A 25,851-nucleotide genomic window follows, 5' to 3' on the forward strand; every position below is an offset into this window, starting at 1 on the left:
CCCTCTCAGGTCCTGCTCTGACACTGGGGGCCACAACCAGAAAAAGCAGGCGGAAAACAGCCTGCTTCGTTCCAAGAGGTAATTATTGAGAAAGAGAAAATACCTGAGTGACAAAGAATAAATCTTTGTTAATTGACCACTGAAACTTTATAACATGCCAGTCCTCCTCTGGACATAATAATATGCTTGGCTCATAAGAGATCTACAACTTCAGCTCTGACATAGCAAAGGCCATAAAAAATGTCCACAGAGCAGACAGGCCTCATGCCTACAGGCTCAGTAAACATGCATCCCGGGGATCAGAAGGAGACCAGGTTCTTAAATTACACCTATAAATTAATCAAGCCCAGAGTTGCAGGTTTCCCAGCACACACTAGTCTCCTGAGTATTTCTCCCCCAAAAGTTCAGCAGCGCTTGTCACAAAGAAGCATTTCAAATCTGTTCTCTGGGCAGCAAAACACCCAGAGACTCGAATCACGCCAAGTGGCCAGTATTGATCTGGAAACAGCAGGTCTCCTGCTCTGGGGCACCCATTCACGTAAGGAGCATAGAGAACCTTGCCTGCTCTGTCCTTAAATTGAAATCAAAATTGAATTACCCTTCTTAGCAACTCCAAGGTGCTGAATAGGGAAAGAACGTTCTACGTGATTTGGAGGACAAGTGAAAACAATGGAGAATTCTTGCTCTAAAGCCCAGCCTCGAATGATTTTCTAAAGAGCAGGTAGTAGCTGCTTTTGCTGCATAAAAAAACACACTAACCCAGTTAGCAAGAGGCGATCAAAGCCTTCTGAAGTCCGAGGAGCCCAATAACCTGCCGGAGACCTCGCGCTAATTACAATTAGTAGAACGAGTTCATTGCCTTGTCAAGCCTCTACCTGACACACTCCACACACACGAGAGAGATCGAGTTGGGCTCTGAGTTTTGTTTTCCCTACGTTTTCTCCAGCCTCTAGGGATGGGCACAAAAGAAGGTCAGAACTAAAAAGGGTCCGTAGGACTGATCTCTTTTATTAAGAGTCCGAGGACCAGGACCAGGCATTCCGACTTGTCATTTTCTAGAACAGACGGAGTGGCCTGGGGTACTGAGCACCTGGAATAACTTAAAAAAAAAGGAAAAATGCCTTTTTGTAGAAGGTCACTGGTGTGTTGCTCTGTCTCTCTGTCCCGAGCTAAGCTGAGCCTCATTGTGCCCCTGTCCGAACATCGACCCTGAAAGCCTTGCAGAACTGGGCAGGGTGGGGGGGTCCAGCTTCCTCTAAAACATACACAATTTTCCTACAGAGAGAGCAAAAATGTCTGCAGACCAGGCCTGTCTGGGGAGAGCCACGGTGTCTTCCCTCCAGCGTCAAAGACCCTCAGTGACTTAGGGAGGCTGCACCATGTGAAATGCTAGAAGCAAAACACCACTAATTCCTTTGTGCTTGCTCGATGAGGTGGAGAACGGGGCGAAGTGCTGGCCGTGGTCAGGCGGCCTGGGAAGACCAAAGCAGGTGGAGGCAAAGTGCCTTCCCTAATTAATGTCATCGACTGTATTATGTGGCTGGGGGCTGAGTGGCTTCTACCAGCTGGGTGTCAATTTAGGTCTTCTTGGGCAAATTACCAGAGCAGAGCTGTGTGTTATTCACACCCCCAAATGTTTACGATAACCTGAGCTCTGTGCCTTTAAAAGTTAAACCAGAACTGAAGACTCTTAGGTGACCACGAAGTTATGTCCAAGAGAGGGTCAAAAACGCCTTTCCTCTGGTTAAAGAGAGACGTGGCTTCGGGACGAAGCAAAGTTCTGGGCACAGATGGTGGTGATCGCTGCAGAACCATGTAAATGTATATTTCATGCCACTAAACTGCACATTCGAAATTGACCAAAATGGGACATTCTGTTATATATGCTTTGCCGCCAATTTTTTTTTTTTTAAAGGAGACATGGCAAAGGTGACTCTATCTCAGAGCGAACAAGATCTATTTCTAGGGTCACGGAAAACCTGCCTTCTCAATTAGTTAAGTGTATTTACCTTGCCCAGTTTACCGAGAGCTTTTCTCTGTTCTGACACAAAGACTCGGCACAGGGGCCCTCCCTGTCTTGTGCTTGATTTTCACGCTGATGTAAAACTCAGACGTCAGTCTCCCGGCGCTCGCTCCAGTGGTGCTGGGGTAAACACAGCTGAGAGCGGTCACGCTGGGAGCCACGTCCCAGAGCCTCAGCACCCCGCTACTTGCCACAGGGGGTGCGACATCTCTCAGGAATGTAAGATTATCAGCTGGTGTCTGCATAGCTGGGTTCCCTCCATGGGAAGAACATGCTGGAGATGTTTTTCCAAAGTCCCGGAATGAAACATACCTTCCTGCTGAACTCCAGATCAGAATGACTTCTCTCAAACGACCTGCAGAGAAGCTAAAAAATCACATCACTGGGGAGTCCCCAGACACGGCAGTACTCAAAATGGAGCTCTTTAGGTTGGAGATGTTTCACTGACATCAGTGAGTCCTGCTCTAGAAATCCCGCCCAGAAAAAGAGTCACCCAGGCAGCCAACTACAGTGTGCACAAAGCTTGCCTCTTTTGAAACTGCCTAAACACCCACCCAGAGGGAAATGATTAAATAAACTATCTGAGATCCAGAAGAGCATAGGGGTCACGAATAAGAAGGAAATAGACAACACGTACAGATATGGGAAGAGGTCTACGAAAATAATGTTCACAGGTTAATCAACTTCCACCATGAAAAGGCCTTCGCCCTAGAGGAAGTCTAGAAAAATCGACCACGCCAAAAATCTTCGATGCTTTATTTTGCTCCTGGGGTGATTCAAGCAGAAGGAAAAGCTTTCAGCCCATCTGAGCAAACAAGAAATGCCTCCCTTTGGTGCAAACAACATGAGAAGTTAAATGATAAAACCTCATTTGTTTTCTTAGAGGCAAACTCAGAACTGAACACAGAACTGCTTCTCGATACCCCTTGCTGTCAGCGTCGCCTACAGAGAAGAGTCCCAAGAGTCACCCAGCTCACGAGAGGCCCCATTCCTCACTGTCTGAGCCGGCTGGGAAGCCTCAAGCCAGCCTGCAGACCAGCGCCACCCTCCCCCCCAACACCGCCGAACATTCACTGATGGTTTCACACCCAGAGTGGTTTTGTTTCTATTGGCCAAATGCAAAATGCAAAGGACTTCAGCCCCAGTCCTGAGTGCACACTGAACCCAATAAAATGAGGACTTTCTTGGGGTGCCTGGGTGGCTCAGTCAGTTACGTGTCTGCCTTTGGCTCAGGTTATGATCCCAGGGTCGTGGGGTGGAGCCCCGTGTTGGGCCCCTTGCTCAGCAGGAGAGTCTGCTTCTCTCTCTCCCCCTGCTCATGCTCTCTCTCTCTCTTTCAAACAAATAAAAGGGACTTTCTTTGTCAAAGAAAGCGCCACAGCCAAATGATCCTTCTAGAGTAATATCCAACACTGTCTTGCAAAATACCACTTTCCAGCTGACGTGACAGGAAACAGGTCCGGCACATAGTCAGATCTGTTCATTTGTATACTCCTTTGTGATGGAAAGGATTCCCAGAGGAATCCTTGCGTGAGAGAACCCTCTGAGGGGGAGGCTCTGCGAGAAAGAAAGAAAAAGTCGTTCTATCAAGATCCAGAAATCTCCATCCCTAGCTATCATCACCTCACTGTGGCAGCTTTGGGGTCTTCTGTGCTGTGACGTGAGAAGTCCGACAGGATCTCTCAGTCAACTGGGTGCCACCCCCATTCTAAGAGCAGCGTCACCCACAAAGGCATAAAGGCTCTGGTGAAGGTATCATTTGAAACGGGAAGAAAGCTCACAGCATTTCTGTATTGATGTTTTAATGACAGCTGACCTAATACTTCCCAACCAAGATCTTCTGGTTATAAAGGGGACGGACATCGGGCAACTCTGAAAAGCACTCGCTTCAGAACTTGCCATGTTAAGAACCACAAACTCCAAATATAAAGTCCCAGGTCAGGGATGCCTGGGTGGCTCAGTCGGTGAAGTGCTTGCCTTCGGTTCAGGCCATGATCCCGTGGTCCTGGGACCAAGCGCCATGTCGGGTTCCCTACTCGGTGTGGAGTCTGCTTCTCCCTCTCCCTCTCCCTCTCCCTCTGCCCCTCCCCCTCCCCCTGCTCATGTGCTCTCTCTCTCTCTCTTTCTCTCTCTCTTGCTCTCTCAAATAAATAAAATCTTTAAAAAAGAAAAGAAAGTCATGCATTAAGCTGCTTTCCTCTATTTTTCCAGTTCAGCAAGCACTGACAGAGCCATTAGGAAGTTCTAGCCCATTCCTGGGCACTGCGATTGCCAGCAGGGCACTTAGATTCTCATGCCAAGACCACTCGCCCACGCGCGGACAGCAGCAGCTTTCTCCCCACCCCCTGCCCCGACCTATCCCACCACCCGGTGTGGGGAAGAGACCGTCTTCGTACAAAAAGCCATAAGACCATAACTCATCTTCGACACTTCTACATCCTCTTTGCCCACACCATAGACTCAATGCCAAAGATGAGACAAGAGGTCAGGTATTAGCCTAGCCTTCTCCCCAGCCACCTCGGCCAGGACCCCTGCCAGAATGGAAAGCAATCAGTAAGGCTTCCTTCCTCAGCTGTGGGGCAGGGGCAACTGATGGCTTGCAGAGAACACGGCAAGACGGCGGACGCCGCGAAGTCCTACCGTGCCCCACCCACACTGGCCTGTGCCTGCTCCAGCCTCAGGAGCCAGCACGCGAGAGACCACCTGCCCACGGACCTGAAGGAGGGACTTCTGGCTGGTCCTGGTCCTGCAGGAGAGCACCCATTTACGGGTTTGGGGTACCTTTGGGGTGCCGGGGCTACCTACTGACTGGCGTTCACCCCCTGGAATCCCTGTTGTGAAACAGGTGTAAAAATCCGCTCTGCAGTAACCCAGAGCTCGTTTAAACAGTAGCTCAAAGGGAAGGTTTGAAATCTCTGTCCTGGAGGAAAGAGAACAGGCCACTCCTTTACCCAGGGTTGTGCCGAGTGCACGTGGCTCAGCCTGGCCATCCAAGAAGAGCTGGGGGACCCCCTCATTGGAGTGACTAAGCCTCAAGCACATGGTGCTATTATTAGAAGCACGGACTCCCCCCACCTCACCACTGCCTGCATCCGGACAACGGGACAAGGTCACTGCCCCCCCCCCCTTTACAGACGAGGGACCTGCAGCTCAGAGGTTCCGCGCCTTCCAAGGCCACGGCACTGCCCAAGCTGGAAATGGAGAAATGGAACGTGAACCCCTCCACCATGTAATTCCCACACGAACCTCCAGAGTCGCTTCCAGAAGGCGTGGAGACCCATGAGGGCGGACACAGTAGATCGGTTGGGAAGAAAATGGGGAAATGGCTCCAGGAGCCACAGAAGAGAGCAGCAACATGACTTCGCATCCTACTCAACCCTGACCACGTTCCAGGATCCTACGGTAACTACACAAGCCTACTTACGAAGGCACTGGCTGTGACCTATGACCGAGCACGGCACCCCAACCCGCTGTCAACAAGGGGCTTCCTATCTCCCCCGGGCGGGATTTCACCACCCCAGAGCTGGCACGAGAGACCCACATCAGGGGAAACACACCGAGTCTTAAACCCAGACCAAGAAAAGGAAAGAATTAGCTGGCAGCAAGAAGATGAAGATGGAAAATCAGAGGAGGCCTGGCCAGGAAGCCTCTAGGTCAAGATGACTCCAGTTTAGACCTGCCAGGGGCTCTGTGAGGCTAAGGCTGGTGGACGCCAGGGAAATGCACAAGGATGGCAACTGCTGGACGTAAGAGTCAAGCGTTCAAGGCGTTACAATCTGTGGATGCACGGTTTCATGTAGTTCAACGTTACCTACTACAACAGCCACCCCTCATCAGACAGAGAAACAAAAGATTTGTCTAGAAGCCCCGGGATGATAGACAAGAGGACAGAGAGGGCTCTTCCCTGAGGAGAACGATCAGGAACGATCCCAATTTTTGACAGTTTCAGTAAGAAACCAACCAGTTAATTAATAAGGCCACCACTTCTTCATTTACCTAAACAGTACTTTTTTCCAAGTCCCCCTTCTGCTCAGGGACCACACTGGAGGCTTTGTCTTCCCGGGACAGAGGCTACCCCAAGCAGTAAACAATTTACGCAATTTCTCCTTCTCCCACTGGGGATGGGTGCCAGGTGTCAACCCCGCAGCCAGGCTTATCGGTCCGTCAGTGCTGGAATAAAAGACGCTTCATTCCTCCTGAACACACACCGGAGGGGGGGTGAGCGCCAGGACAGATTCCTTCGTGCTTTCGGGCTCCGTCCCATCATGTCCGGAGCCCAGTTAGAGGAGATTTATGTCAAGGACTCGTCGACAGCACCCCTGCGCTCTGCCGCTGAGCAAGTCAGGGCTGGTGAGGAGCCTGAGCGACCCCCACCCAAGAGGCATATGTGCCCCTGACTGGCTCCCAACCACTGAGACCCCGTCTGGCGCCTACACCTCTTGTCCTGGGGGAAGACAAATCTCTAGAAAGTCAGATCGATAGAGGACAAGGCATGGCCGGCCCAGCAAATTCAGAGGCACCCCTTCCAACCTCTCCTGCACCCTGCCCTGCAAATACCCACCACCAGGTGAAAAGCTCAAACCTTATATCATGGTCTCTGGGATTCCAGAATTGGGACACCCATAGGGAGAAAAAGCTCATAAATCAAAGCCAAAGGGTCTCTATGAGTGAGGAGGACCAACTGGTCCATTAAACACTTTCTCTCTCTCTCTCTTTCTCTCCCTCTCTCTCTCTCTCACTTTGTTGTTTGGAACACAGGGTGGGGGTTTTCAAAGTTTTGCAGTGGTCCCTGCTGCTCCACACCACGGGACATCTAAAACCAAGACCTCCATGTGCAGTGCTGGACAGAGCATTAATTGTGGTTTCCAGAACATCCAGATGGAGCCCCGGGCTCTGGAGGTTTTTTTAAGTCCTTGGCAAATAAATCCCTTACCAACCCTCAACACCCCAAACCTGATGTTCCTCAACTATCAGTGGGGTGAGGGGTGAGGATGGAGGCCAGCCTCAGGAACTCGGAGCTCGCAAACACGCCACAATCCTCTTCTGTGACTGGATCGGTCCTGGGACGGCCCAGACATCTGGATTAACGGAAGGGGTAAACCCAGCAGGACGTGAACGGCAGCCCCTGGCCCCTTCCATTGGTCCCATTATGGCATTCAGTTTATTTAATAAAACTTCTGATGGAGTCTAATAAAAGCTATTAAAAATGCCTTCTAGGGGCACCTGGGTAGCTCAGTCAGTCAAGCATTTGCCTTTGGGTGAGGTAATGACCCTGGGGACCTGGGATCGAGCCCCGCATCGGGCTCCCCACTCAATCTGCTTCTCCCTCTCCCTCTGTTCTCTCTCATGTCCTCCCTCTCTCTCTCAACCAAATAAAATCTTTTAAAAATATATATAAAAACAAATAAAATGCCTTCTAACTCTCCAGGGAGTCCAGGTTTGAAGGGAGAAAACCAGCATTTGGGGCGCCTGGGTGGTTCAGTAGGTTAAAGCCTCTGCCTTCGGCTCAGGTCATGATCCCAGGGTCCTGGGATCGAGCCCCGTATCGGGCTCTTCGCTCAGCGGGGAGCCTGCTTCCTCCTCTCTCTCTGCCTGCCTCTCTGCCTACTTGTGATCTTTGTCTGTCAAATAAATAAATAAAATCTTAAAAAAAAAAAAAAAAACAGCATTTATTGCTGGCCACCTGACGCCAATTTGGTGTTTTGGGTTTTTTGGTTTTTTTTTTTTTTTTTTAATCTGTTAACCCAAACAGATTCCTCATAACAACTGTAGTGGGTTGAACTGTAGCCCCACCACCACCAAGAAAAGGTAAGTCCACGTTCTCAGCCCTGGAACCTGTGCATGTGCATGTGACTCTATTTGGAAACGAGGTCTTTCTAATTGAGGATCTTGAGATGAGACCATCCTGGATGGAGGGCACACCCTCCATCCAGTGACACATGTCCCTGTAGGAGACACACAGAGGGAGATCTGAGACGCAGAGAGGAAAGCCGTGGGATGACAGAGGCCGAGACGGAAGTGACATGTCCACAAGCCGAGGACGGCCAGCAGCAGCTGGGAAGAAAAGCGTGAACCAGACGCCCCGTCAGAGTCTGCAAAAGGAACCAACCCCGCTGACACCCTGACTTCAAACATCTGGTTTCTAGAACGGAGACAGAATCAACCTCCATTGTCTTAACCCATCCCAGTTTGCCCTCACTTGTCACAGCAGCCTCTAGGAGACAGACCCCACCATCACAGGAATGAGCTAAATACCAACATTCCAACTCCCCCGGTGAGGCCAGAAGGACTCAGGAAAGGCGAAGGGACTTGTCGCCATTCGCTCGGGAAACCCAAGGTCACGGGATGTGTCCCAGGTTGTGGCTTCTTGGTGGCAGAGCCATCAGAACCCAGGGCTTTGGCCTCGTTTCACTGATGAACAAGGGCCAAGACTCACCACCTCCCAAAGCCAGCCCTCTGAGGGGAGCCTGGTTTAGGAGAGTCACAATTACTGGGATGTGGAGCTTCGCGCTAATTTTCCCTCGCCAGTAAATGGCTGAAAAGTAATGGTGTCAATTTTAATGAGGATCAAGCGAGGCTCCTAAAAGGGCTGCCGTACACCAGAGCATTTCCCTCGCACACAACAATGGCTGGCTGTTTAATTCCAGAACACAAGAATGTCACTTAAATTACACGGCTTTTACATTAAAGTGCTTATGGGAATGCCTTCCCAAGGAAGAATTTCAATAAAAAGATCTTGCCCATTTTGATGCTTCGCAGTATCTGAACCCCAAACCTATGTATCATAGCAACAAAAATAAACTCTAGAGGAACGTGAGCAAGGACAGGACTTCACTTTCACTGGGGAAGTCTCCGATGTTCTGGGAGATGCAGCCGTAGCTGGGAAGCTTGTTATCACGGGGTGGTGTATTACGCTCGGACTGTGGGCCACCAGAAAATCGGTGTTCAAGCCTGAATCCCTTCTGCTGCCACTTGCTGAGATGTTCAGAACGCCCGCCTGCCAACCCCGTAAGTCTGCATGAGACTCTCGAGCTGACTCAATTCTTATTTTATTAGTGCTTCTCAAAGCAATTACCGGGGTTTTGAGCAAAGATGACAGTATTTCACACCTCCATCTTTCCTGAAAATGTCTTATACTCCACTGACTTTTGGCTTCTATTTATAAAGAAGGTTCAAGGCTTGGAAAATTATTAGGGGTTGAGCTTTAATGGATATTCCCAACCAGCATTGTGTCATTATTGGCCCACGTCTGGCTGGGCAATCTCCCAAATTTGTGACATAATCAGGCCTTTCTCTGCATTACTCCATACGCTCTATGCTCCCTCTACATTACACCACTGAATCATACGCTCTTTTCAACAAGACTGATTGCCAGGGGATTAACATTAGACAGCACAATTCCATTATTCAGCAGCCCAATTCAAATCCAGCCCTACACTGTAAGAGACGGCAGAGGGCTTCACAGAGATGAGCTGCCAGAAAGCTCAAAGGAGAGGTGGGGTGAGGGGCTTTGAATGTTTTACATAACAACTCAACCCAAAATCTGCTAGGAGCTGAGGTCGCCCAGCTGACTCCAGATTCCTGGATGGATCCCCAGCCAATCCCAGCGAGCCATCGGGGACCCGTGCAAAGCCAGAATCCCTGGGGACAGCTACAACATGATTATCTTATTCACACAATCAATTACTTTGTTTCAAAATTAAGTATTGAAGAATTTCTAGCCCCAAATCTTTCTTTCCTTAAATAGAAACGCTCTCGTCAAATTCAGGCAATGTGAGGCCCAATGTGAACCCATGTTGTGTGCTTAATCAACCTATTTATGGCCCATCAATGCCAAAATAAATGTTCAACATTCTCTTCTCATGTTTGTGTTACTTCTTTCGGTTTGATCTGTAAAATATCTGTGCGTAGTGATTCCCACTAAGAAACTTTCCCCGATATCCCTGTGAGCAAAGAAACTCAGTCTTTTAGGAATGCCCAGGGGATCTACATTATGTAAAAGCTACCAAATTTGGCGTTGTTATAACAAAGATAAAGCATCACAAATACTTTTTTCACTGAATTTTAACACATGCTCAGAAATAAATACTACCCCATGCTTTTGAAAACTGAGCTTCTTATGGATTTAATTTAAGGCAACCTGATAAAAAATCAAAGTGGTTTTGTTCAATTTGCAGTTAGTCTCAAACTTCAAATAACCAAAATCTATGTAATTTGGTTAATCAAGATTTGGAAGGTGTTTTCATGGTTCTTTGGGCAATTCAAATCACTATGGAGCCTCTCTTCAGAGAGTTTATAGCTTCTTGAAGGAGAAGAAATGTCCACACATGAAATAATACTAGGGACACATGCACAGGAAACAATGGAGGAAAGCCGTTGTTCATAGACATGAAGGGTGGGCATGGTCTGTGGAGTTACACAGGGTCACCTTAGGGCAAAATCTATCAGGGAGAGCCTGGAGTTGAGTCCCTTAGCTGAAGCTGGCAATCTGCAAGAGAAGGGTGAACTGGTTAGCTGACCCTCAGCCAGAACTCAAGGTCAGGCAGTGAGCCTGAGAGTCCAGGTAGACGACAAGACAGAGAAAAGATGGATCGTACAAAGGATCCAAAGATCTTAGGCCACCATCCCTGCTGCAATGAGACCTGACCTCGGCATCTCCAATCCTCCCACGGGACAGAGAAACCCTCTTTCCTTATCAGTTACAACACAACCCATCACAACAGGCAAGATGGGAAAAAATCTGAGTTCCAGGACATCAGGCTACTTGGTCTTAAGATATTTAATTAAAATGCCCTATCTATCTGAGCACTTAGATATTTAGAAGCCCATATATACAGTTCCCTTTCCACAGAAGGAATCATTTCTAGGAACAAACGCTGAGCCTACAATCTCGAATGACTTTCACTAGGGCGCCTTGACCCTGACCTGCCCCAGCCAGGTATCAGCTCAGTCATACTGATACCTTTTCCTTTACTCTTTCGCAGGCAATTCAATACACAATACACAATACAGTAGCCCTTCTTTTGATTGTGCTTCCTCTCTTTTAAGAGCAAAGTCTATGGGCTCCTGGGGGCTCAGTCAGTTAAACATCCAACTCTTGATTTCAGCTCAGGTCATGATCTCAGGGTCGCGGGATCGAGCCCCATGTCGGGCTCCACGCTCAGTGTGGAGTCTGCTCAAGATTCTCCCTCTCCCTCTGCCCCTCCCCACCCCCTGCACTTGCTCTTGTTCTCCCTCTAAAACAAATAAAGAAATCTTTAAAAGTTCTCTTAGAGCATATCTGTGCCCCTTCCCTGAACACATTAACATTCTCCAGAATATTTTTTTCATTCTCTATGTTCATCCATTTTCAGCTTCCAGAATGTCAGCACCTTTCACACTATGTCCATTTTCCACAAGACGCGAGGGAACCAAGAGGATCACACAAAATACATAAAGCATGGCTCCTTGGGAAACAGAACACTGTCAACTGACAAAAGAATCCTTCTCTAACGACAGCGTGTGTTGAGGAAGAAGGAAATGGACCAACTCTCCTTAAACCATGGGAAAGAAACAAGACTCACTTTCACGATGTCACAGGAGTCAAGCTGGCGTGCAGCTGCCCCTTTGGGAGAAGCAAACTCACCAACAACATCGAGGTGGTACGTGTGATTGATGGAGCCGTACTCATTCTCTACCACACAGGTGTAATTTCCTTTGTCGGACGGGACCACACTCTCCATAATAAGGCTCCAGTGCTGGTTTCGCACCTGAAAAGATCAAAGTAAAGGTGCTTATTTAACATGCTTAGCACAGAATACTAGATACTTTGCTTTCTTGATTTAAAAAGCAGTTGGGGGAGACAAGGAAAGTAGAGAAATATCCCCTGAATTTTACATTTCCCTCATACAAAGGATTCAGAATAGAAACAAGTGAAAACAATAGTGTCATCAAGGTGAATGTCTCACAAGGGGATACAGACACGTTCAGATATGCAAGTGTGCGGACTGGGTCTCTCACTGTCATGGTTTGACGGTTCCTCCAGGAGCTGCCAAATGGCCGGGGGAGCCTGCCCTTTAGCCTGCGACCCTACCAGTGCCCCAGAGCAGAGAGGCTGAAAGGTTGCTCATCCACTAGGAACCCCCAGGCCCCGGGGCACCCATGGACCACTTAGGGCCAGCTCCAATGAGCACTTACTGTATGCCAGTCACTGATCTGAGCACTCCATCCAGCCTTAGCTAAGGTGAATCTCTCAAGAAGCCCACAAGCTACATTCTGTATTGTTCTGGAACCTTCCAGTTTCTTTTCCCACGGCCCCCAGAGGCTGTCTGGAAGCCTCCAGAAGTTTCAACTGGGAACACAGGTCTGCCCCTCCCATCTCTGGCAGTGGTCGAATAGATGCTACATATTCCTGAGAGACACACTCAGAATTCCAAAAATGGGAGCAATGAATCCTCAGGAAACCTAAGCTGCATATCCATCTGCTTACAGACTCCTTGAGACTTTTTCAAAGATAAGCAGCACATGTGACAATAAGGTATTGGGACTGCCACCCCCAGTTCTGTCAACACGCAAACAGGCTAGACTCTCACATTCCCACCTTGCTTTTAAAATATTTCCACCGACTCAAACTTTCAAGCAAGCATGACTTTTCCTCACTAAGACCAAAATGCAGATCTTCTCTTGCAGGCCCAAGGCTCTACCCTTTCTCTCCAAATCCAAATCATGTTGTAAAGGTATTTTGGACAAGGCACTCTAAAGACATGGCGAGGAGAAAATAAAAAAATAAATTAAAAGCCTGGGCCCTACCGGTCTTAACTATGATTTCGGGAATTTCAACTGACCTTCTGAATGATTCCCTGAGCATTGCAAGTGTTTTCTGCCTTAATCACATAAAAACCGATAATACCAGCCGAGCCTCTGTGAGCACACGAGTGAGTCAAGGAACTAGAGAATAAAGAAACTCATCTCATGAACCCTCCATTATAAAAACGGGAGGGCAGAGCAGCTGTCCACTTCGAAAAGCAGCACCCACAGAGGTAAGAGGTTATCGGAGCCCGTTACTCCCAACGCAGGTCGTGTCACAGGCTGAGTGTGAGCCGCTGTCACAGACAGCAGCGACCGATGCTGGTTCAGAAATGAGACCACTGCTCGCCACGCACAGTCCCGTGAAGGATCCCGGGGGTAAGGATCCCGGGGGTAAGGGCTGGACTCTTCCTCACCGAGGACGATCAGGGAAGGGAGAGTGAGTTCTGGGCAGACAGGCCCTTTGCTCAACCTGCCGTCTCTCCCCGTTCCCCTCCACAACCCTGGACTGTTCCCACCTCCTGTCACGGAGCTGATGAGAGAACACTCATTCTCAGTGTCACAGGCGAAGAGTCTGGTGGTAAAATGAACCTGAAGGCATCAGACCCCAGAGGAGAGAGTGTGTCCCCTCCACTGGTAACCAAGACCTCCCTCCTGCTCTTGGCTGGGCCGGAGGCTTCTAGGAGAACCCAAGCAAGAGGGGAGTCTCCCCTCTGGAGGGATACGCCTTCAGTGTAGCCTGTAGAGGGAACACCAAGAAGAAGCGGTTGCTAATTCTCTACTGAAATCCTGGCCCCCCCCGGGGGTCACCCTGGAGCCGTGTGTCGTAGAGCACGGGCGACTCAGAGACTAACTCCTTCAGATGGGCCCACGCAGAGACCCTCCCTCTCCCCAAGCTCTCAGTGGTATCAGAAATGGGACTTTCCTGGGCTCTGAAGGACTAATCACACAGAGGGTAACTTGGGGATGAAGCCACAGGGCCTAACGTCACCAAGCCACGTAATCCAGCATTCAGCCCTGCTGTAAATATTCAGTTCTTTGAGCCCCTGCTCAAATGTCATGCCCATAAGCCCTTAATCATGACTAGTGCCTGTCTCTGGACCCCGTCCAAACTGTCAATGTCTTTCTTGCGCCTGGATCCAGATTTGGCACATGGTACATTCCAAACGGAGCTGAACCTGAACTGCACAGGGAGGGCATCGTCTGCCTCTGCCCAAGACATTAAATCTTGGCATGGGCAGCCCGGCATACCACTGCCGTGTTTAACCCCAGGGCATATGGTCAGACCCGGGCTCTCGTCGGGGCGATGGCATTCCACGTAAAACCCCTCGTCGACAGCGTGTGCTCCCCAAAATGTTTCCTTCCTGGAGATGCACTACAAATATTAATAAGTTAACATTTATAAAATGCTTTCACAATGAGAAACCCACTTACCAAACAAGGTGCTTCTGCCCTGCCCGAGACCTTGGTACTCAGTCAATACCGCCCCATGCCGTGCTGTTAATATTTAATTTCTTACACCACTGCTCCAGGATTTGATTCCTTGACATCCCACCAATCCCAAATTTTATGAGCTGTGGCACTTTCCAAATGGACGCCCTTAGAAGCTGCCAACAGTGGGAACGTTTGACACTCTCCTAGGGGATATCCTACCATTAATTAGTGGTTGCTTAATGACAAGCTGAGAGAGGACAAACAGGAATTCTATCAAGATGAGGGGCAAAGACACAAAGACTTTTGTGTTTCTTTTCTAAGCAGTCCTCTTCCATACCCCGATTCAGGGTCAACCTAAAGACACTGCCCTTCCCACAAAAATGTCAGATGTCCTCTTTGTCGGTTTTTTTTTTTTTTTTTTATATTCCTCATCTTTTTAGTGCTACCATTCTTCTGCCAGTTAGAGCAAATGCACATCTTTGCTTTCACAGAAGAGGGAATGTAAATACCCAATAAACATATGAAAAGATGCTTAACCTCATTAACAATCAGGGAAATGCAAATTAAAACAATAATGAGACCCTGTTATTCACCTGCTGATTAACAAAAATTAGGAAAAGCCACGTCACTGAGTACTTAGCGGGGGTGGAGGGCAAGAGAGGCTCAAACTGAGAACAGGAACATAGAGAAAAACCTTTCTGTACAATAATTTGGCAGGGCCTATTAAAATCAGCAACCCTTTTTTTTTTTTCTTTTTACTCAGTTAATTCCACCGCTAGCAATGAGACCTACACAGAAAATAGCAGGATGACTTCAAGGCACATGAACAAGAAAGACTGAGGTTTCCAGCACCGTTTGTAACGGCAAAAATCAATCCACCAGGAATAAAATCATTACTAAAATATACTTTGTCCTATATGAACTAACAGACGGTTAATTCATTCCAACAAAATAACACACAGTCATTAAAAGGAAAGAGGTATCCTTACGTTCAGACCTGGTAAGATACTATGAATAGTTACTGGTAAATAGTGGAGGAGGGGAGTAGGTGAGATAAAAATATTTATATTCAGGATTCCATTGTACAGAAATATAAACGCGCGCGTGTGCGCACACACACACACACAGCCCTGCAGGTGCCTATGGCATCACCCTGAATCTGTAAGCACGACTATATAAACATAACTACAATCAGAACAAAACTGTACTAAGTTGTTAGCAGTCCACTATATATAATTAGGTACTGGGGTTATGCATGTTGCTGACTTTTTTCTCATTTTCACTTTTCAAATTTAACCCGAAATCACAGACATGGCACCCAAAAACTGAAGTAAAACCTACTCCCCCTGGTTCCCCCTTCAGCGGGAGCGGCTCTGTGGCAAAACCACGGGGACTGTAAGCCTCTGGCAGACTGGGCGACAGGGCCGGGGAGGACAGAAATCCGGCACCAGCAGACACACGCATCATCCTTTCTCCTCATTCCTGCCTGTGGCCAAATCTTTGCGGAATTCATCATGATTTTTTCATCTGCCAAGGAACAGAATTAGAGAGCACGAGGCTTCAAAACTATGTTCACTAAAGACTTGTAAAAATAACATTTCAATACTGAAACAAAGCGGGTTGAAGTTAATGGCCTCGACTCTTTTACTCTTACTACAAAAAAGGTGGATTCCACAAACATTCCACGCCCCTGGTCACAAAGACCAAAGGTGGCCCAGACAGGTTTGCTCAGAATTCCTCTGCTACCTTAGTCTTCTGAGAGGCATGTGGAAACCCTCCGCTATCTTCAGGTGACAACTGGGAATGCAGATTTCGTTTGTTAGGATACCAAAACACCCAGGGGAAAGGTGAAAGGCCAAAGACCCAGGCTGTCACCTGGATGTTTGGTTTCCACATTGCAGAAAGAAAAAAAAAAAAAAAAAATTCTGGACATTTCCAAACAGCTAGGTGTTCGATAACAAGCAGAATAAACATCCAGAAGCTGGATGGAAAGTTTTGCTCGATAACAAGGCAATGAATACTGTGTCCGTGTGACGGCAAATACCCCAGCACTTCCTTCCACCCATGTCAGGCCTAGTTTATGGACAAAGGCAGCAACCCCTTCAAACCCTGGCCTTCATAACGGCAGCCCGTGACCTACAACACGCCATAACCCAGCTGTCACTGGGACACATAGAGCCTTACGATCCCATTCCAGACCCCATTTTCCAGCAGGTTCCTGGGGTCTCTAAACCAGACCCCTGGAGCTGTGCACAAAGGGAGCTCACCCTGGTCGAGGGCTGTGGCACTCACTGCTGCTTATCACCACGCAGATGTGGAGGCAAATGCCTGATTAATGCTTAAACTCCTGAAGTTTGCTTTACAGGAGGTGTCCAGAGAACAGGGCGAGGCGAGCTCTGATCCCATCTAGCGCACAACTACAACTCTTTCCTCCACTCCGTGAATGCTGCGTGGATCTCCCAGAGCAGGGAGGAGAGGGTTACAACATGGAAGGCCGCCCTCAGATGCCCGAAGGGGCTCAGGAAGGTGCTCTGGGGGTAGACTGCCAGCAGGATCACTGCCTTCTGAATTTCACTCTTTTTAAAAATCTCATGACCTTCCGCAAAAAGCCGAATGAAGAATCATCAGATGACCCAGCAATCGCACTGCCAGGGATATGCCCGAAGGAGCCGCAAGCAAGGACTTAAATACTTGCTCATGCATGTTCAAAGCTGCTTCATGCACAAGAGCCAAAAGGTGGAAACATCCCAAGGGCCCATCGACAGATGCGCAGCTACACAAAATGGGGCCGATCCACATAATGGAATAGTATCCAGCCCTAAAAAGCAATAAAGGTCTGATTCTTGCTACAACACACCTGAACCCAGGTAGAAGGACAATTATCCTGTGATTCCACTTACACGAAATGCCTACAACATGCAAATTCAGAGATAGAAAGACTGGAGGTTACCAGGGCGTGGGAGGAGGGGGAAAGAGGAAAGGAAAATTACTGCTTAACAGATACACAGTTTCTGTCTGGGGTGAAGAAAAATAAATGACATATGCTATATTCTGTATATTTTACCACAATTTGAAAAATCCCACACGGGTCATGGATCATACGGCCAACTTTGCTCTCAACAGTATACCCTGAGCTGACGGATACTTAGCTCTTCCTGGGATGCCTCTACTACCTCCATGTTTCCAAGTTATCACAGTGTTTTTTAACCAAATGAGCCACCCAGGCGTCCCCCAAGTTATCACAGTGTTTTTTATAAAGACATGGAACCCCCTTTGAAGAAAGCAGTTTAAGAAGAGCATGAACCTTGGAGGAAAACTACCTAGGTCCAAATACGGCAGCTTCGCCACCAAGGAGCCCCATGACAAGTGTCATCTGTAAAAGGGGCAAAATAACAGCGTCCCCCTCTTCGGGTGGTGCAGGGGACTCCGCGTCATGGCGGGTGGGAGGTGCCCAGTGCAGTCATGACACAGGCTGGCTGACCTAAGAGCTCAACCAAATATAAATATAAGCATAAGGACATTAGTCGTGATTTTTCCCAAGAAACGTACTTTGGGATTAGGCATAACATTTAATCAAACATCGCTAACAGGACAGCTAAGTAACCTAGAAAGTGAACCTACCCAGCAAAACCACCAGTTTAGCCGGGATTATGAGAAAACAGATTTTTCCTCATGTTTTCTTGGACCTGAAACATACAAGGAAACGGACAGTCCAGATCCAGTGACACTTCACCCTGCCTGGGGTCCGTGGGCGTTCTCACCCTCAGGAGGCCTGAAGCCACGCCCTCTTGTGCCAGTCCCAGGCCCAGATTGAGGGAGGGCTGGATCCTGTGATCTCTCTTGGTTCTTAGGCAGTTATTAAGTGGCATGAAAGGCAGTTTTTAAGAATACTCTTCCCCTCTATGCCTGAGTCATTACCTGGGAATGAGTCAGGAACTGAGGTGGTCTACTAATTACCTCAATCTTCTTGCTTTTCTGCATTAAATTGTAATTACTGTTCAGAGCCCTTTGAAATATCTAGCCTTATAGGTAACCTCGTTTAAAAAAAAAAAAAATCTGTGCTATTGTTTATGATAAAAAATAGTTGGTGGTTATGCTACTAAATCACAGTTGGAAGGAATCAGATGTTCAAGACTATACACCCAAACTCCATTTTAAGGACAGATGACCTAAAAGAAGAGTTTCAACAACTTGCCCACAGACAAGACTGATGAAAAACCCCAGGCGTGAGGACAATTAGGGAGATGCAGTTAGGCTTCAAGTCAACCTTTATCACCATAAATAATATCCACCCGGCCTGTGCCCACATACTAAGAAAAACAGTAACATGACTCTTAAATCACCTAAGGAAGGCTCAGCATGAGTCCTTTGGTAAGTAAGACCGACCCACAGAACACCGAAGGGCTTTGTTGGTCATTTTAATTAAAATGAGCTTTCTGTCCCATTTCATAATTCTCTTTGATTTTGTTTTGGGTTTTTTTCCTTCTCCCTTCACTGGCCACCATTTCAAAACAAGCTAGAACACAGTGGACAAGGGCCAAAATGCCTGATCCATAAACAGGTAGAAAGAGCTAGTCTGACAGCTGAGCGAGGCAGACAGAGCAACCACGGTTTATGGAATGAGATTTATGAAGGGGGAAAAAAAAAAAAATCACAGAAATAACAGACATTTGTTTGCGGAAACTTTCAAGTCTTGCTTTCTGGAAAAATACATCTTGGAAAACTTGACACTTTGCTTCTTCGTTAAATAAAGTAGCAAATTGATGGGAGTGGGGGAGAGGGACATGTGGACATCAGGCTATCCACACGGATCTCTGTTTTGGGGGGTGGAGGGTTCCCTCATGCCAAATGTTGGAGAAGTAGAATTCTTTTAAAAGTCTCTGCAGCTAAGAAAGAAAACCCATCCGTAGAACCATGCTCCTGACTCTGCCCTGTTCAAGGCCCTGAGAAGGCCTGCACCAGCCAAAGTGCTTGGACTCGTGGTAGAGGTGGGGCTGTAGGGATCTGTGACCCCCGCAGGACTTCATGACCTGGGGCCTGGGGTGAGCCTCACACATCATTAGCAAGGCTTATGCTGTAGGTAACTATGTCTTCCCAGGAGATGAGAGATCTCTTTCCCTTTCAAGTCCCAGAAGCCCCTGGGGCTGGCTGGAAGGAATTCCTGAGCTAAAACGGTCTCCCCCAAATCAACGTCCAGCACCACAACTGCTGTGAAAACTCCTTACTAAACCCAGGTGGACCACCTTCGTGTTTGACGGAGTGACACCCCTGCCACACTCCAGGGTGCCCAGGCACGGCCATGGACTCTTCTCCGGAGAGAGTCCAACAGGACCAGAAACATGCACTCATCACCACAGCTAGCAAACCACGTCCCAAAGGTACAATACTCTCCCTTCTTTGCCCTTTTTTTAATAGCAAAATTCACTTTATCTTTTTTTTCAGATCCTCTTTTTTAATTAATCTCTACACTCAGTATGGGACTAGAACTCACACCCCGAGATCAAGAGTTACACGCCGTGCCGACACGCCCAGCCAGGCACGCCTATAGCAAAATATACTTCATATTTTCGTTCCCCTGCACTCAAATTCCCATTCTCTTTCACTCCAGAAATGGCTCCAACCCAAAACAACAAAAATCCTTTGGTCATCTGTGCCTCCGCGCACAGGCAAAAGAAAGGTCCCCTGCGCAAGGTGCCCCACTTTGCTTTTGGAACCAGGGTGCTCTCCAGTTAGCAGAATGCGGCCCTCGGTAATTTACACTGAACTGCACCTGCTGAAAATCAAGCAGCATTTCCTCATCAGGCGCCCTTAGTCTTTAAGCGCATTTATAATCACTAATTCAGATTTGCAAAAAGCTCCTTACCCATAATAATGATGTTGGTCCTATTTATTTTAAGACCAGGAGTTTCTGGAGGCTCATCAATTCTTTCTACTTTTTTCCCAGGCTGACTTAAGTGAGGAAACTTGTTAACGGCCAGGATTCTGACCACCGCTCTGACACTCCGGTTGTATTGAAATGAAATCATCGGAAAGACATCGATTACGTTCCCGAGAAGCATCTGGCGGTTAGAACCATCCCCAAGGCCGCAACTGTCATGGTTTTAAGTCCTCCTTTCCAAGCAGCAACCACCTGTAAATCTCCGTCTTACCATCTTCTACAAAGAAAGCCAGCCGACCTCCCCGTCTCATGGCCCCTGGGTTAAGCACCAATCTCAGAGGAAAGAGACAAAGCAGCCTCCTGCCTCCTGCTCCCACCAACAAGGAGTCTAAAAGTGGAAGAAGGGCCACGTGTGTCTCTTTCCACAGCCTCCGAGGCACCCACCTGGCAGCAAACGTACCTCACACCTGTCACACACGCCAACTGCCCCATGTCTACGCTTAGAAATTTACTCCTAGGCTTTCCCCGTTGCCCTCTGGGTTTTGGCTTCTGAATGTTTTTAAATGGTAAAACAGAAGTCAGCCATTTTTGAAGAAGAAAACAACCCCTTTAAAGATGAGAACCGGGGGCGCCTGGGTGGCTCAGAGGGTTAAAGCCTCTGCCTTCGGCCCAGGTCATGATCCCAGAGTCCTGGGATCGAGCCCCACATCAGGCTCTCTGCTTACTGGGGAGCCTGCGTCCTCCTTTCTCTGCCTGCCTCTCTGCCTACTTGTGATCTCTGTCTGTCAAATAAATAAATAAAATCTTTAAAAAATAATAATAATAATAAAGATGAGAACTGGGTAGGGTATTTCAGAAAAGGGTTCCAGGGTACTTTTTGGTGGAGAGGAGGCCCCCTGAACCACAGCAGCGATGAGGTCAGGGCTCACACGCCCTCTCACGTGTCATCAGTTCTGTGGACACATCTATAGCAGGAAAGTCCATCCACCAAGAAATCCTCTTTGACCTGGTTCTTTGGAACCTGGGGTCCGGGCAAGAGCGCCCCCCTGAAGGCTGCTCAGACGGCTCCCGCTGATCCCAGGTCTCCCGATGTCCGTGACCTTGGGAAATTCATCTCCTCCCTAATGATCTGCTGAATAACAGAAAACAGCCAAAGTGCTTGGAGGTCACTTCCATTAGGTTACCAAAGGCTGTGACTCCTGCCTTCTTCAAGTGCTACCTCCTCTGGTCTCCCCTCCCCGAGGGGTGACAGCTACCACACAAAGAGGCCCACGGACAAGCAACTGAAGACAGCCTCCAGCCCACAGCCAGCGAGGAACTGAGGCCCTGAGCCCAACAACCTACAAAGAAGTCCGACAACCACAGGAATGAGACCGGGAGCAGGTCCTTCCCCCAACCGACCCCACAAATGAGACTCCAGACAAAACTGAAAGCTTAGTCCTATGAGAGACCTCCCCGTGGAAGGCCCAACTAAGCCACACCTGGAAACTGTGAGATAATAAATGTTGTTTAAAGCGACTGTGCCTTGGGGGAATTTGTTACACAGTAATAGGTAACGAATACACCGACTCATGTTTTCCATACACATCAAAGAATGTCACAGTCAAATTCCTTATGCCTTCCTCACATACTACGTTCCTCAAGGCCTCCCTTTCCAGGGTAAATGATGTAGAGACTCCATTTATCTTCCCGAGACATCCTTCCTTCAAACTCAGCCCATCCCTTCCTGACCTCTGTTATCCATCGCCTCCGGAAGAGCCAACACCCTCTCTCCCCGCACACCCACAGGACAACATGCTCTTCTGACTTCGGCCTAATCAGATCACGGCTTTCTGGTCTACCTTCCCTACCACACGAGGAACCCCTGTGAGGTGAGCTGGGGTTGTGCTCTGTCCAGCACCTCAGATGGGCCTGCCCCCAAGGATGTCATCCCCATCACTGACTGGATGAACAAGAGCTTGAACAGGCATTTCCACACCTCTTTAGGGAGGTGGCTGTCAAGGTCCACCTCGCCCGGTGTGAGGAGACTACATTTCTGTGATGGGCTCTCCAGAGCCTGGCAGACAGAGGAAAGAGGTCCTGTCACCACGGAAGCATCCTGTCTGCATACACACTATTTCATACCCAGGGTCTAGGCTAAGTCCATCCATACTCACACATCCCACTCAAACGGGGCAAGTACACTCACGCTTCTCCGATTCTGCTTCACCTTCAGTTTTACGGACTATAAAGCATGTAGAAAACAGACTCAACTTTCTACTCTTCCGTTATTAAACTCTTCTCGCATAAAGAACAATGCAAACGGGGGCTATGCTTTTAAAGTACACTCGAGTCCAGGAAAACGGTTTTAAAATATCCACCGTGAGGGGCACCTGGGTGGCTCAGTCAGTTAAGCACCTGCCTTCGGCTCAGGTCATGATCCACACGGGTCCTGGGATCGAGCCCCGCACTGGGCTCCCTGTTCAGCAGGGAGCCTGCTTCTCCCTCTCCCACTCCCCGTTTGGGTTCCCTCTCCCGCTGTCTCTCTCTCTGTGTCATATAAATAAATAAAATCTTAAAAAAAAAAGAGATAGAGATTCATAAAAACTTAAGAAATAGAGCATTTTGAAAATTTCATTCTACCTTATAGCCTCCGATGCGATGTTCCTGCTTAAACTCCTTTCCGTTCTTCAGCCAGCGCATCGCTGGTGTTGGATTCCCCCCAGCTGGACAGCGGAACTTGACGGTATTGGCCGCAGGGACAGCATGAAGTCGCTTTTCCATCTTTTCTGTGTTGGTCCAGTACGGAGCTCCTGGGGTGGAAAACAAGATTACAATGTACAGAGAAGGAGAGCTTCATTTCCATAACAGGGAAGATAATGTTACTTTGTATGTGAGCGAGCTGACATGCTCAAAAATCTCCTGGTAATATTTACATTAGGAAAAAAATTTTCTGAAGTCTAGTAGATGGCCTAGCAGAAGTCCCTGGAGAGAGACTGCTTGGTAGTTTGTGTCTCTTAACAGGGAAAAGTATCTGAGGTACCTTCTCGCCCTTGTTCCCAGTCCCAGAGTATAAATTCACAGCGAATCGTGTTTTCAAATGTGACTTTACATAGACAGTGTCAACACATAGGTAACTAACAACAGCTGAGTCCTCCAAAATGTATCCTTTTAAATCACCACACTAGCAAGTGATCGCATACACACACAAGGTGTGCTCGAAGCCACCTCAACTTAGCCACTGAAGCTGTAAGGGACAATCAATAATAATAGAATTTACCATTCTAAGATGAGTAATCATTCAGGAAGGTATCATTAATTTCCCAGGACTTTATACAACAAACCAAAAACCCCTATCACTAATTACATTTTAATTTTTTTTACATGAGCAACGATTTTTCAGTGGTTGTGAATGTCATAATTCTACCGCCATCTCTAAACAGGTAAATCTTAACAGAAGGCTATCGATTACATGTTCTATGAAGGTGAGCCCTCTAAATGACCTGCAAAGTTATGGATACAAGTGATTCTTTAAACTCACAAGATAACTTTTTAAATTCCCAAACAAAGGACATTTTATCTAAGTAAGAACCGCAGCATCGACCCAGAATACCATCGTAAATTCTTCATGCCTGCCAACAGTCAGCACTGCTGACTGAGGGCTTATTTGCCAAAGAGAGCTCTAAAAACTCTTACATGTTTAGCATATTAATCCTGACATGAATCTGATAAGAAGGCGTTATTATAATCCTTGTGCACAGACAGGGAAACCGAGGCACAGAGAAGCTACAAAGTTAGGAAGAGGTACAGGCAGGTTTGAGCCAAGGCACTCTGATTCCAGAGCCCACTGTCTTTGCCCCTACTCTCCAAGGCTGGTAAGAACCAGCTTCTCCAAGGGGTCAGAATCCATACTTCCAACCACTCCGATGTTTAAGACCGGAGTCCAGGACAGCCAGCCCTTGCCAGAGGCACGCTGCCTTCTCGATGACGGCCCAAAAGTTCCACTGAAATCTCGTATAGCTATTCAACTCTTCACGTGTGTGTTTCTGTCTTAGCAAACTGGTAGCCGAAATTTCCCTAAAGCATCCATCAACAGGGGGCCTTGTACATTCTAGAACATTCTAGAACAGTGAAATGCTAGAAGCCTGATTCATAACGTGTTTACTGCTGATGAGGGTTAGCCTGAGCAGCAGCACACACATTTCACAAACCAGAAACAAACGCGTCCAGGCAGGGGTTTTGTCTCTGATGAGGATTTATAAGTCTCCTCTATTCTGTGGATGGCACAGCCTGCTCCCAGGAGGGGGTAACAATCCCCTTCCTTAACAGCCAGACTCCCATGGCAGAATGAGGAATGGGAAAAAGTGCATTCAAAACACCTACCCCTGTTTGCCTCACCCTTGCTCTTAAAACCTGACTATAAAAGGTGGAGCTGAGATTTCTTAACAAGGGCATGCCGAATCTTCTTTATCCTTGTTTATCTAAGCATCAGCGTCGATGTGCATGGTGTCTACACCATGCCAAGATCGTGCAGGCAAGGCAGAGCCGAGGTGGTTGGTCCCGTGTGCCAGAGAAAGAAAGGCCAGAGCAGGGGCAGGGGGAGAGCCAAGGGAAGAACAACGGGGCTGCGCACATTCCTCTTGAAACCACTTGTATCTGCAATGAGTAGGCAACTTGGTAGCCATTTGGCTTTGGGTGTCAAATGCCCATAAACACACCCATTCTTTTGAGGGCTCACCAGGGACTAACTTGATTGCTATTCATCACAAGACTCCCAGGGCCTGGCATCTACTGGAACAATTTCAATAATCTTTCACTTTAAAAGCTTCTACTTAGAAAAATCCATCCACAGCCACAGCCACTAAAAAGAAACCATTAAGAGCACAAAATAAATAATGAGCTTTGTCACTACACAAAGACTTTTATAAATCTGACCGAAATGAAAAGCATACCTCATGCTGTCAGGTGTCCATACTCGTGGCATTTGTTTAAGTAAACACAATGGCCTATTCATATGAATGAGCTAAATATTAATGTAGTAACTCGTTGAGATAGCATCAATTAGGGCTGAGCTGGTCCTCTGGAATGTCTTTTTATTTTTTTTCCATATAAAAGGAACCAACAGATATGTGTTTCAATTCTATGAGGCAGGATTTTTATGTTCCCTAAAATGCTAAAAAGTAGGATTTAGTGGAAGGACCTGGGAACGTTGCTGCGTTCCCCTCTCACGGAGCAAAGCTGTCCGGGAGGCAAGAACTCACATAGGGATCGCCCCAGACCACATGAGCCCGTACGGGCCTGGCCTGTGGCAACAGCACCCTGGCAGCCAGCACCTTTGTCTTGGCACCTAAGGAACGATTTAAGGACAAGAGTGCAAAGAATTCTGCTGGAATTTCTGGCAGGAAGCCACTTCCCTGGGGTAAAATTTCAATCGTTAAAACTGCACCTATAAAATCTGCTCGTGCAAAAGAAACGCACGGCCACGAAGCACGGTAGGGGCAGCCGGCTTGTCACCTGAAGTCACAGAGATGCCGGGTGGGTGGGGCACTGTAAACTCTAATCAACCGAGTTGAAACCCATCACCTACACGGCTCCGGCTCCATCGGCAAATGCCCGAAAACCGTGACTTGATGGAAAAGCCGTCGAGCCAAGTTTTCCGGGTTCTCTGTGGGAGCAGTGCTGGGCCACCCCAACACTCTGCCCAGTCCCACTCACATCACACAGGACAACACGCTTCTGTGACAAGGCTTTC

General features: G+C 47.9%; 1 protein-coding gene across 12 annotated transcripts in view; it reads right to left on the reverse strand.

Moving 5' to 3' along the window:
- Positions 1–25,851, reverse strand: part of FGFR2 (fibroblast growth factor receptor 2) — a 103,322-nt gene that overhangs the window by 41,363 nt on the left and 36,108 nt on the right. For all 12 annotated transcript variants that reach the window (XM_044240641.1, XM_044240640.1, XM_044240649.1 and 9 more), the window contains 2 exons: positions 22,743–22,912; positions 11,649–11,772 (listed from right to left, as the gene is read on the reverse strand). In XM_044240641.1, the coding sequence (XP_044096576.1) occupies positions 11,649–11,772; positions 22,743–22,912 (294 nt within the window). The remainder of the gene's footprint in view (positions 1–11,648; positions 11,773–22,742; positions 22,913–25,851) is intronic.

This window comes from Neovison vison, chromosome 2 (assembly GCF_020171115.1).
Source record: "Neovison vison isolate M4711 chromosome 2, ASM_NN_V1, whole genome shotgun sequence".
NCBI classification, from domain to species: Eukaryota; Metazoa; Chordata; class Mammalia; order Carnivora; family Mustelidae; genus Neogale; species Neogale vison.